Below are 12180 nucleotides of genomic sequence, written 5' to 3' on the forward strand. Positions count from 1 at the left end.
TTTATTTTATTTTATTTTATTTTATTTTATTTTATTTTATTTTATTTTGAGATGGAGTCTCGCTCTGTCATCCAGGCTGGAGTGCAGTGGTGTGATCTCGGTTCACTGCAAGCTCCACCTCCCAGGTTCACGCCATTTTCCTGGCTCAGCCTCCCGTGTAACTGAGACTACAGGCGCCCGGCTAATTTTTTGTGTTTTTAGTAGAGACGAGGTTTCACTGTGTTAGCCAGGATGGTCTTGATCTCCTGACTTCGTGATCCACCGGCCTCGGCCTCCCAGCGTGCTGGGATTACAGGCATAAGCCAGTGCGCCCGGCCGACATTTCTGTTAAAGTGTCCATTAACTTATGGTAAATTACAATGGAAATGCATGTGGCCCTCACGAGTGTATTATGGTCAAACTTTTAATAAGTAACAAATTAAATCATGATAAGGAAGTGACTAAAAGTTAATTAAACACTGCTGCTCTGCTCTTTCCATGAAAATGACCCTTTGCTCCTTCCAAGTTCAACACATGAGACTTCATATCAGATTCTCACCTGAATGCATGACTCTTCAACCTCAGGACTTGCAGAAGTAATGGAATGCCATCCTAAGGTTGTTGAGCTGTGCGTTTCTGGGCATTTCATCTCTATGGAGAAGTACCCATTCCCTCACCCCAAAGACTGAGGTAGAAAGATTTTTCTCCCTAGGGAAAAATCTTACTTGAAAGTTTTGTGGCCTCAAGAGCCGGAAGACAGAATGGGGAGGTTTGATAGTTGGATCCTTGCCAAAACCCGACCCTTGACTGTGAGACTCCCTCAAATTTGCAGTGTCTTGGGGATCCCTCCTAGTGACTATCTTAGAAAATAAACATTTTCCGTTCATTTCTAATGACTTAATTATCTATTTTCTTTTTCATATAGGTCCAGTTAAAAACAAGAAAAAGGGTAAGTTCCTTACTTTATAAAATTGCTGTCTTGTCGTATCTTTTCTAAAATTAGAAGAAAAAAAAATCAAGAGTACGATTTTTGTATTACATTCTTTCAGCATTATCTGTCCGTTATTTTATTCAATATGTTATCTTCTTGAGTATTGCAGTTTCTGAAGAACAAGAAATCGTTCTTTAGTGATGATTCACCTCTTTCTTTCATTCTTCCTTACTCTTCTCCCTGCTCTTCTTTTATCTTTTTTTTTTTTTTTTTTTTTGAGACGGAGTTTCACTCTTGTTGCCCAGGCTGGAGTGCAATGACGCAATCTTAGCTCACTGAAACCTCCGCCTTTGGGGTTCAAGCAATTCTCCTGCCTCAGCCTCCTGAGTAGCTGGGATTACAGGCACTCACTTTTATCCTTTTTTTTTCCTCCTTTATCAAATCAGTGATTGGGTATGAATGAAATCCTGAGTCACCATATAGGAACTAGATACGCTACCTATCAAAAGATGTCAGCACCCTGTTTCTTGGACTTAAAGCTTCCTGATTTGATTTCCCAAAGAGTCAGGGAAGGTATTTCTTGCTTTGAGGGTTCAATATCATTTTCACTGTAATGAAAACGCTATTCTGGGGTAGTACCCTGACCATTTAGTCTTTTCAAAGTAGCTTCCATTGTGCCATTGTTGGGTCAGTAAGTCCCCAGTGTACTTGCAATGAAACTAGCCCTAGGGCACGTACAAGTGCTCACTTACTAAAAGATGAGAATCAATCCAAAGACAGAACAGTCTCCAAAGACAGGGCCAGGCAATATGGTCTACTACTTAGGACTGAAAAAACCAATTATGAAACTAGCTAAAGCACCTGTTTGTTTCTGGGTTCTGACCTGGGAGGAAGACAGAGTAAAACTAATGATTTTTCATTAAAATGCTTTAAGTGAAATGATGCTGTGTGATAAGATTTATGGAGCTTTATAGAATAGATTGCCAACCCCAGACTAGGCCAAAACACTGGCTTCAGCTGCAGTCTGCCACTTCTTCGAACACTAGGGTACTCTGGTGCCTTGAGGTATCATAGTCCACATGGAAAAGTTGTGTGCCTGTTGTAAAGAAGCTGAGGAATGACCTGACCTCCTGAGTGCCTGAACTGAGCAAGGTTGGAAAACAGCCAGGGAGCTGGAGTCAGTGAGGAAACCTTTCCCTGTGGCGCCTGGGCATTTACCACCAAGATGTTCTGTCTTTTAAGAAAGTAGATTTGATTTTCAAACATGTAGTTCTTAAATCTTGTCACATCCCTTTAAAACAGAAATTACAACTCAGATCATTGCCTGGCACTGCTACCTTGGACATTATTGAGAAGAGAGTGCACATAGGCCTTAAACATTTACTTTGGCTGAAAGTTATTTAGAAGCCATTTAATATGGATTTCCTTGGATATGGTGAATAGGCACATGCTTGAAGAGATAAATTGAATTGTTCACTTAATTTTCACCCTTTAATGGAATTTTCCACCTTCCACAACTTTCTCTCTCTCACTCACTCATTCACTCACTTTTGGTTGTTCTTACATTTGGGGCTTAGCTAAAAGGTTAAGGAAATACTCCTTTGATGAAGTTTAGCTTTGAAAGGAATGTGTATATTCTTTCATCTAACACTACGTAGGGTATGTTTCTAAGTACAGACGTCTCTGGGCTTTTATATCATGAGGTGTTCTGTTAAAGTAAGGAAATCCAGAGACGGGAGTCAATCCTCTGAAGTTATCTTCTTGCTCCAGGGGTCATTTTGTACATTCTCTTCTCTGAGCCCAACTTTGTGTAAGTATGCAAGTGTGAGAAGCACACTTGCCTAACCCTTGTTGCAGAGGAACAGAGGACCAACTGCAGAACTGGAACAAAGCAGTTTTTTCTCAAATGCCTTCTAACATTTTCATAAGTGAACATTCTGTTTTCACTGCAACCATTAGTCTCTTGGACTGGAGGAGTTTCTAGCTGTAAGTCTTCCAAAATTACATTAGCAATTACAGGAGACTCACATTCTTGAAGCTGAAGTTTGTGCTACCCACAGAACACCCTGTAGCTTGAAAATCACTGTTAGGCTTGGAAATCTTGGGACACAGGACAGCCTAATATGCACCAACCTCTGTGTCTATGCCACCTAGAAAATAAGGAGGGAGAAGCAAACCTTACAACCAGGCTAAGAAAGCTTCCTGACTGCAAGTGGTAAGTCACCCCTCCTTATGGAAGCTCAGTCAGTCTCATGAGGAAACAGAGAAATCATTCAGGCCAAGCTCCTTGTTTCACAGATGTAGAAACTGAGGCTCAAGGAGAGGAAGGGATTTGCCCAAAGTGTGTCTGTGGCAGAGCTAGGGCTTACATCCTTATCTCCTGAGTACAGATTCTGTGTTCTTTCCACTACACTAGCTGGAATTGAAACTTGGGCTCTGAATAAGCCTGATTTGGAAGGTGCCCAAATCTGAAGGGAGATGGTTTTCCTGTTCAGCATCTTGAAATTGGCTAGATCTAGAAACGGGGCAGATCCAATCTTTTGCTGCTAAGTGCAGAGAAACCTCTAAAGCTCATGCCTCTAGGTCTTTAAGGCTACAGGGACTCTTCTGGGAGAGATGTTCTCTGGACCTTCCTTTCCTTCCTCTCTGAGGAAGAGGCCCCACGATGACCCCATGGTTTTATTCCAAATGCAGATGTGGTTAGACATAGACAACTGGCCTCTTGAGCGGCATTGCCATGAGGATTTGGTTTCTTGGCCATGAGGCATTCTTCTTAAAGGAGGACCTGATAAATCAGGACAGGATTTTCCTGCCTAAGGGTCTGGGGAGCAGGAAGTCAGAGTCAGTAAGAAGGTCTTTAGTGAGACTAGAAAGGTTGTATTTAAAACTAAGAAACTACCTCAGGTGAAGACATTGTGATGAAGTCTGGAAACAGGCTCCCATTCCTGAAACTTTCCATAAAATTGTGAGAAGGTGGTGAAGGAAGGAAGAAGACCTATGCCCACCTGTAGTCTTTGAGTGTAGCAGCACAGAGCAGAGGAAGTCAACAGGAGGAGCTGGAGGTTTTGGTTCAAGACCACAGTTATGACTCATTTAAGATAACTACATCCTGGTGGGAATGTTGAAAGGACTGGAATATGAAATAGGAGGGTCAAGATTGTTCTAGAAGGATAGCAAGGAGGAAATGGGGGAAGAGTTGGTGGGCATGATTAGTAATACATTTGAGAATAGGAGTTCTGAGGAAAGACTTTGGGAAGCTGGATTATTTAGCCTATAGAAATAGGGGTTGGTGGGTGACTTAATTTATTTTCATATATAAGGATTATGTATATGTATATTCTTCTCTGTCTACGCAAATAGAATAAGAGCTTAAACTGCCACAAGAGGGGCGTCAGTTAATATACCAGAGAACTTCCTAACAGTGAGCAGTGAGGGGCAATAAACATTGGAACATGTTACTATGGAGTTTGCAGAATTTCCTTTCCCAGAGATCTTTTAAAACAGAGTTTACAGAGGTCAGCTAAGAAAGTGAAACCTGCTGCCTCCTCCTCAGCTCTCTCTACTCTCTGTCACTGCTTCTTTCCTGTTTCTCCATATCTCTCTCTCCCTCCCCCTCTTCCCATGCCCCTCTTCCTCCTTCTCCATTCCCCCATCTCCAAAACTCCTTCCCATTTCTCATTCCCAACTAGCACTGCCCCCATCCCAACCCCCATTTCCTGTACATCCTGACTCCTAGAGGAACCTTCCTAGAGCTGATACTGTTCCTAAGGCCAGGCTGTACAGCTTCCTCTTGTTATTGACATCAAGTCCACCAAACTGGGCAGCAAACATAAAAGCTCTACATTCTTCAACAATAGCCCAATTCTAAAAAGAACCACAAAGTGACCCATAGGTCTAATCACTTGGTAGTTCTCATCCTTTGGACTCAGCTGAAATGTAACCTCCTTTTTGAAACCTTCCCTGACCTCTTCAGCATTTGGTCCCTACCCACTAAGGTAGCACTTCTACTATCCCATTACTGTGTCTGTTTCCCCACAGACACAGACTGATCTCCTGGAGGGCCACTTATATGCTCAAACCTAGCTTTGTAAATGCGTATTCACAAAAGGGAGTGGGGGGAAGGGAGAGAAAGCACAAGACAGACAGAGACAGGGAGACAGAGCTGTGTGATAAAGGTATCCAACTCTTCAGCAGGGACTCCCAGAGAGCTGACTTTGTGTCCTCAGAAGTCTGTAGAACTCCTGACAGTCCACTCATCCAGGAAATAACTACAAATGCAACACTGAGGCCAGGCACGGTGGCTTGCGCCTGTAATCCCAGCACTTTGGGAGGCCAAGGCAGGCAGATCACCCGAAGTCACGAGTTCGAGACCAGCCTGGCCAACATGGTGAAACCCCATCTCTACTAAAAATACCAAAATTAGCCGGACACGGCGGCACGTGCCTGTAATCCCAGTTACTCCGGAGGCTGAGGCAGGAGAATCACTTGAACCCGGGAGGTGGAGGTTGCAGTGAGCCGACATCGCGCCACTGAACTCCAGCCTGGGTGACAGAGCAGAACTCCATCTCAAAAAAAAAAAAAAAAAAAGTAACACTGAACCCTATTTTTCAGGAAAGAAAGCAGGACCTCCTGGACCCAATGGCCCTCCAGGACCCCCAGGACCTCCAGGACCCCAGGGACCCCCAGGAATTCCAGGGATTCCTGGAATTCCAGGAACAACGGTTATGGGACCACCTGGTCCTCCAGGTCCTCCTGGTCCTCAAGGACCCCCTGGCCTCCAGGGACCTTCTGGTGAGTTCCCCTGTCTTTCCACCCCACCAGGTGCCTTACAAGTACTTTAGGAGAACAAGACTGGGTGATCCTGAAAGCAGTTTCAAACGGTGGAGATGGGGTTGGTGTGCAATGAGGGATGCAGCTCTCCAAGACCAGTGTAAAACTAGGAATTGAACAAGCCAGTAGGGCCTGACCTGCTCTAGCTTCTTATATCTACCAACCTGTCAAGGACAGGCCACCTGTTCTTACCCCATCTCAACCCTTCTATCACAAGCCCTCCCTGACTCTTGGCCTCCCTGTAATGGACCAGTAAAATTCTTATGAGCCAGAGACAGAGGCCCTGGTGGTTCACTGGAGTTCCAGTGGGGAATAGATTTAATCTTCTCTGATTCCCTGCATCTAGCTCCACATCCTGATGTTTGCATAGAAACAGGCTATGGAGTGGAAAGTTGAGGACTGAACAAAATGACAGGATAGTTTCATCTTATGAAGTCTGAAGTGCTTTTCCCATAGCAAGTAGTCACTAATGGTCAAGAAGTTGGAAACTTAAGAGTCACTCAGTCTGTGGATAAAGCAAACCCAGGTACCAAGGCTGTCCCATCCAGGAACCAAGTGCTTCTTGCACTAGATCCTTACCCTACCACACTTGCCATTCAAATGTCATTTCATCCCTTTGCATCTTTCTCCTTAAGCCCTGAAGGGCATCTGAAAGGTATGAATGCAGATCCAAACCTGCCTAATTGGCATTGACAAGAGTCAGACTGCCTGGGCTTATGTCAGTTGTTATTTCTTCCTCCTGCTCCCCACTCCCCCGCCCTGTATCTTGGGGCTTTAAAGAAATGGACCCTTACAGCTGATTTCTCCAGGGGCAAGAATTCTGCAGCAGAATTCAGATTCTTTAACTTGTACTTCACACAGGGCTAAGCAGTGTTACCATGGCCACAAGAGATGGAGTTAGGGATGTTTTTTCATCCAATCATTCCTTAAATATTGAGCACTTTCTGTATACAAAGAAACATATTGATACATGGTCCTTTTTCTCATAGAGGTTATCTCCTAGAGGAAAAGAGAACAAAGAAACAAGATATTTACAAATAGCAGTGGGCTCTATGAAGAAAATTGATAGAAAGGGAGCAAAAGGCTAGAGAAGCCAATGCCATTGTCTCAGGGTCACACAGTGACAGGAATGCCCTCTCATTGTTCTCCATGGGTGCCTGGTGGGGCTTGCCTTGGGCTAATATTGGCCAGAGGCAATACTCAGAAGTTTCCCTGCTGGGTGCTGGGCCCACTGAAGATGAAGGTCGGAGCAGGAAACAGAAGAGGTGCACTCTGACTCTTCCTCCATCTCTAAGCCCTGGAGAATAAAGCTCAGACAGGGCTGGCTGCAGGGAGCACGGCTCACCACCACTAGCTGCTCAGGTGACGGGAAAAGGAAGTCAAAAGATTATGCCCTCTGATTGTCCTGTCCTATTTTGCAGGTGCTGCTGATAAAGCTGGAACTCGAGAAAACCAGGTTGGCTGGGGATTGCTCTCTTCTTGGGTAGGAAGGAAAGCCACAGGCTAGAGCCACCTTTAAATTAGCTTCTTATTAGATTTCCTGAGGCTTTATTTCATGAGAACACCCTGGAGATTCTGAGGGTTTTCACTCACAGCCCCCTCCCATCTCTATGAATAGAAAAGCTTTGCCCCAGGGCATGTTTTTAGCTAAGGAAAGGGTGTCTTGCCAGGATCATTTTTCCTCATTTCACAGGAGACCCCAGGGTCACCATAGCCAGGGCCAGTAGTCAGCTGAAATAAGCTGCCAGTCAGACCTATTCACCTGAGCCTCCAACTCCCCAGCCACCCCAGACACCTTGTCGGCTCTCAGACCACCTGGGATCCGGACCTGAAGAGTTGAAGAGTATGTCCTTGAAAAACAGCCAACCAGCTCCAGGCCCAGCCTAGCCTGGGTGTCTGCCTTTAATGGCCTGAAGAGCTCCTCCCAGTCTTTGAGCTTCCTAATCTGTCTCTATTGGCAGGTTCTGCTGCCTTGCCTTGTCTCATCTCAGCCTCCCTCGCCACAGCTGTGTGGCCACAGTGCTAAATCTACACAGCTGCACAGTGCTTGACGGCTTGCAGGGCAATTTTATATCCATCACCTCATTTGATCTTTAGACATCCCTGTGAGAGAGGCCAGACATTCTTATAATCCCCATTTTACAGTTAGGGAAATGAGGCTCAGAGGCATTACATTTGGTTGAGGTCACATAGCTAGCAAGCAGTAGAGCTACAAAATCATATTACCCTCTAGTAGAAATGTAGTCAGTAACATCCCAAGAGAGGGGAGAGGGATCAGAATTGGATTACAATAGAAGACTAGAAACCAGGATGGAAACATGGGACCGGTGACTGAGCAAGCAGCCATTACTCATAGTGACTACTCTCTATCCTTCTCATCCTGCCAGCCAGCTGTGGTGCATCTACAGGGCCAAGGGTCAGCAATTCAAGTCAAGAATGGTAAGAATCAAAATAGGCTCTCTCCTAAAGAGGAGGTTCACCTCTTCCTCCTCCCCAACCTCCAAATAATCACCCAGCCTAGTTCCTCCCAGGGCCCTGAGGTACCCTTGGCATACGATGTCATTCTTTGCTCCATCATGCCCTCTACTGGCTGTCCTGAGCAATTGCTGGCATCAAGACCAGTTGCTACACCCAAATTGCATTTAGAATCACTGATTACGGAGCTGAAAGGGACTTGAGACATCATCTAGCACAGGCATTCTCAGGCGATGGAGTTTATATCAGAGCCACCATGGAGATATGTGTAGTTAGATTAATATTTTCACAATACAAATTATAGAAAGTAAAGCAATGTAAAATTAAATTCTTCTTGTCTGATAGATCTACGCAGATGGGCAGACGGGCTGCTTCTCTCAGGGAAGGTGGGGCATGTTAGAATCTCCAGGGAGTTGAAGATGCTAGTGTCTATCAAAAGGGAGAATGTGTTTAATGGGTTTAAGAAACACTGATTTATCGTAATCCCCGCATTTAACACATGGGGAAAGAGTCCCAGAGAGATTGGATAATACCATAATAAATCATGCTGCCTCGTATTGTATGATACTTTAGAGTTTTCAGCATGCTTTCTTTGTCTTTAATTTCATCCAGTCCTCACAACCACCCTATGAGGTAGGTATGAGCTCCTTTTTACAAAGACAGACAGTGAAGTTCAGAGAGGTTAATTAACTTTCCCAATATTTCTTAGTCAAGTTAGTTTAGGAGCCAGGATTCAAAACTACATCTTTCTGACTCTTTCCTCTCCCCTATGCTACTTCAGTGATATGTATGTACACTCCACTGAATGATAAGGTTCATTTTCTTCCCCCAAAGAGACATGAACATTCATGAAAGAACAGCACTTTGGAATAATGTCCAGTCCCCAGAGTGCACAAAGCCTAAAATGTGTGAACCCCCAGGAGCCTTGGGAAGCAGCAAGCTAGCCAAGATGCTAGATGCTTACAGAGCTTGGAGTGGAAGGGAGGGGTTTTGAGTACAGAAACGGTAAAGGAAGGTTAAAAAAAAAACAGCTACCTGGGGACAGTTTCTAAGAACTCAGTCAGTCCTGAACTGGCTGTGCTGAGTTTCCTTAATGACTGTATTTAGCTACTTCCCTGACTGCCACCTCCATGTCTGACTTAGTAGCCTCAGAAATGTAAATAGGAACAGAATGGCACCAAAACCCAATTGGTCCTGCTGGGGACCACAAGGCCCTGAGTGGGCCATGATCGCCACCTGTCCAGGGAGGCCAGAGACAGGCCAAAATAGATTTGTTTCGGTATCTAGACAGATAGTGTTTCTTCTGTGCCAGCAGCCACTGATTTTGCTCCCACTGCCACACAATAGGATTGTTTCCAGCCCCTCTGGGCCAATCCTCAGAAGTGGTCTGTGCTGACCTTTAGTACTACCAGAAGAAGTGATGGGGGTGGGGTGCAGTGGCTCACGCCTGTAATCCCAGCACTTTGGGAGGCCGAGGGGAGCGGATCACTTGAGGCCAAAAGTTTGAGACCAGCCTGGCCAACGTGGTGAAACTCCGTCTCCACAAAAAATTTAAAAATTAGCTGGGCATAGTGGCACGCACCTGTAATTCCAGCTGCTCGGGAGGCTGAGACAGGAGAATCACTTGAACCCGGGAGGTGGAGGTCGCAGTGAGCCAAGATCACACCATTGCACTCCAGCCTTGGTGACAGAATGAGTGACAGTCCATCTCAAAAAAAAAAAAAAAGAAGAAGAAGAAGTGATGGGGTCAGGGATTGGAGGACGTCATGCAGAGTGGTCCACTGATGGGACACAGCCAGGGCAGTTCCTCCTAACTCCTAGCCCATCTACTTACCACCTCAAGGAAAGATGGTCACCTTTTCCAGAAAGCCTGTTTCCTCATCCCTCAGAGAGACAGACCTACTGAAACTGACCAAAGATGGACTTATAAAATATAATTTCTTGGGTGCAAGATGGATGACTTAGAAGGGAAAAGGCTCCCTGGGCTTAGATGTCCTCCTCTCATGGTAGAAAGGAACATTCCTCTTTCTGCAGGATGGAAAGAGAAGATTTTCCTCCACCCTCACATGCTGGCTTCCACTGTCCAAAGGAATGCAACTGCCCCTCCACCCCTGCCTGGGGTGGGGCTGAGACAGATGTTTTGCCAAGAGTGCCTCGGCTCTTATCCTCCCAGCTGGCTCTGTTGCAGCCTGCCAGTCTATCTTTCACTCTCATAAGGATCCCTCTCACCTATGGGGCCCTGGTACTGGTGGTCAGTAGCCCCAGTTGCCGTGGAGTCTGAATCATCTCTAATCCCTAAGGTTCTCCAGATAGACAGTGGGCTGAGTGGTTTCCTCCCAGGGAGGCTTTCCAGAAAGCTGTGGGTGTGGAAGAACCATAAAAAAGAATCTCTTAAGGAGAAAGAGAAAACCCATGAACCTATGAGACAAGAGGAATTCAGGAGCTCTGACTGGGAAAGTAAAATTGAATAATAAGACCTAGCCTGCCACTCAGTGTCTGAATTTTGCCTGTGCAGGCCCCATAACAACAAAGAAAATAGGGCAGCATGCCCACTCTCATCCTCCTCCGGCAAATACCAGCTAGAAGGTAATAGTTAAAGACCATTCCAGATGCAAGGGTCAAGAAAGGAAGTATAAAGACAGACAGGAGCCCAGGAGCCCTGAAGCAGGCCTGGCAGCTGCTTTACAAACAGAACAGCTTCTCTGCTTTCAAATGCTCTTCTTAAAGTTTGGCCTTCTAGGCTACCCTGGTTGCACTGAGATAGGGTTGGGGGTCGTGAACTCCTTGGTATTTATTTTCTGTTGCCTCAATTATTCTGACATGTACTGAGTGACTGTGCCCTTCTCTCATACTGAGATCTTTCAGGTGGAGTGCTCAATGACTGGTCTCGCATCACTATGAACCCCAAGGTGTTTAAGCTACATCCCCGCAGCGGGGAGCTGGAGGTACTGGTGGACGGCACCTACTTCATCTATAGTCAGGTAGAAGTGAGTACGGTCTTAGGCCTAACTCTTCTTATATCCAGAATGCAGATCCGGTGCAGACCACATAGGGGCACTGTGGAGCCAGCCAAGACCATCCAATGGCTAACTTCCTGCTTTGGGTGAGGGGGTGGGGGGACCGCACTGGGAGGGAGTTGAAAGAAGGAAAGAGAGAGGAGGCCAGCTTGTTTTGTTTTGTTTTGTTTTGTTTTGTTTTGTTTTGTTTTGTTTTGTTTTGTTTTGTTTTTCCCTAGCCAAATATTATTGAAAAACTGTGAAAAAGGCCCCTCCCACATTCTGCCATCTGATTCCCTCCTGCAGGGCCTCAGGCCCCTGTTTACCCTCCGAGCTGTTTGGCTCCACTGCCAAACTTGAACTTGGTCTCAGTATATTCTTTGAAAGTCAGTTCCAGGGTTACTGAGAACCCCTCCCCTCAACACTGCTGGCTCGGGCGTTATAATGAATAGTGCTCCTGCAGACTTTCTTTCCACCTCACAAAGATTTCTGACTGTCTTTCCTTCCTCTTTCTCCCATTTGTTTCCCTATCTTTCTATTCCTCTATTCTTGCCTCCTTCCTGCTGTTATTCTCCCAGCCCTTTCTCCCTCTGCTTTTGTCCTCTTCCTGCCCTGGGCCCGCTCCCCAAGTCCGCCAGTGTCCATCTACTCCCATTCCCCGATTGTTTGCCTCCACGGGGATGGCTCCTTGGAGATAGAGGAAGATGAGCCATGAGGTTGGGACTTTTGTGGGGTGGGCAGCAAGCATGCAGGTGGGCAGAAGGACTATGGAACCAACACATGGCTGTCACATGAGAGCGGCCAGCAAAGGTGGGCTAACAAGCATTTGCTAGGCACACTGAGCACCCCGGTGTAGCTTGGGTCCTGACCCATATGTGGCACCCAAATATGCTGTTCCCAGCTGAAGAGCGGATGGAGGGAGTGACCTTTCATAAAATGATTTACGGTGATATCTGAGAGTCCCAACAC

General features: G+C 45.8%; 1 protein-coding gene across 2 annotated transcripts in view; it reads left to right on the plus strand.

The window, feature by feature from the left end:
• EDA (ectodysplasin A) overlaps window positions 1-12180 on the plus strand; it is a 423831-nt gene that overhangs the window by 406628 nt on the left and 5023 nt on the right. The window contains exons 3-7 of one of the 2 annotated variants that reach the window (XM_030934766.1): window positions 905-928; window positions 5522-5701; window positions 7162-7196; window positions 8128-8179; window positions 11072-11202. In XM_030934766.1, the coding sequence (XP_030790626.1) occupies window positions 905-928; window positions 5522-5701; window positions 7162-7196; window positions 8128-8179; window positions 11072-11202 (422 nt within the window). The remainder of the gene's footprint in view (window positions 1-904; window positions 929-5521; window positions 5702-7161; window positions 7197-8127; window positions 8180-11071; window positions 11203-12180) is intronic. The other variant, XM_030934767.1, reaches the window with a different exon arrangement.

This window comes from Rhinopithecus roxellana, chromosome 7, assembly GCF_007565055.1.
Source record: "Rhinopithecus roxellana isolate Shanxi Qingling chromosome 7, ASM756505v1, whole genome shotgun sequence".
Classification (NCBI taxonomy): domain Eukaryota; kingdom Metazoa; phylum Chordata; class Mammalia; order Primates; family Cercopithecidae; genus Rhinopithecus; species Rhinopithecus roxellana.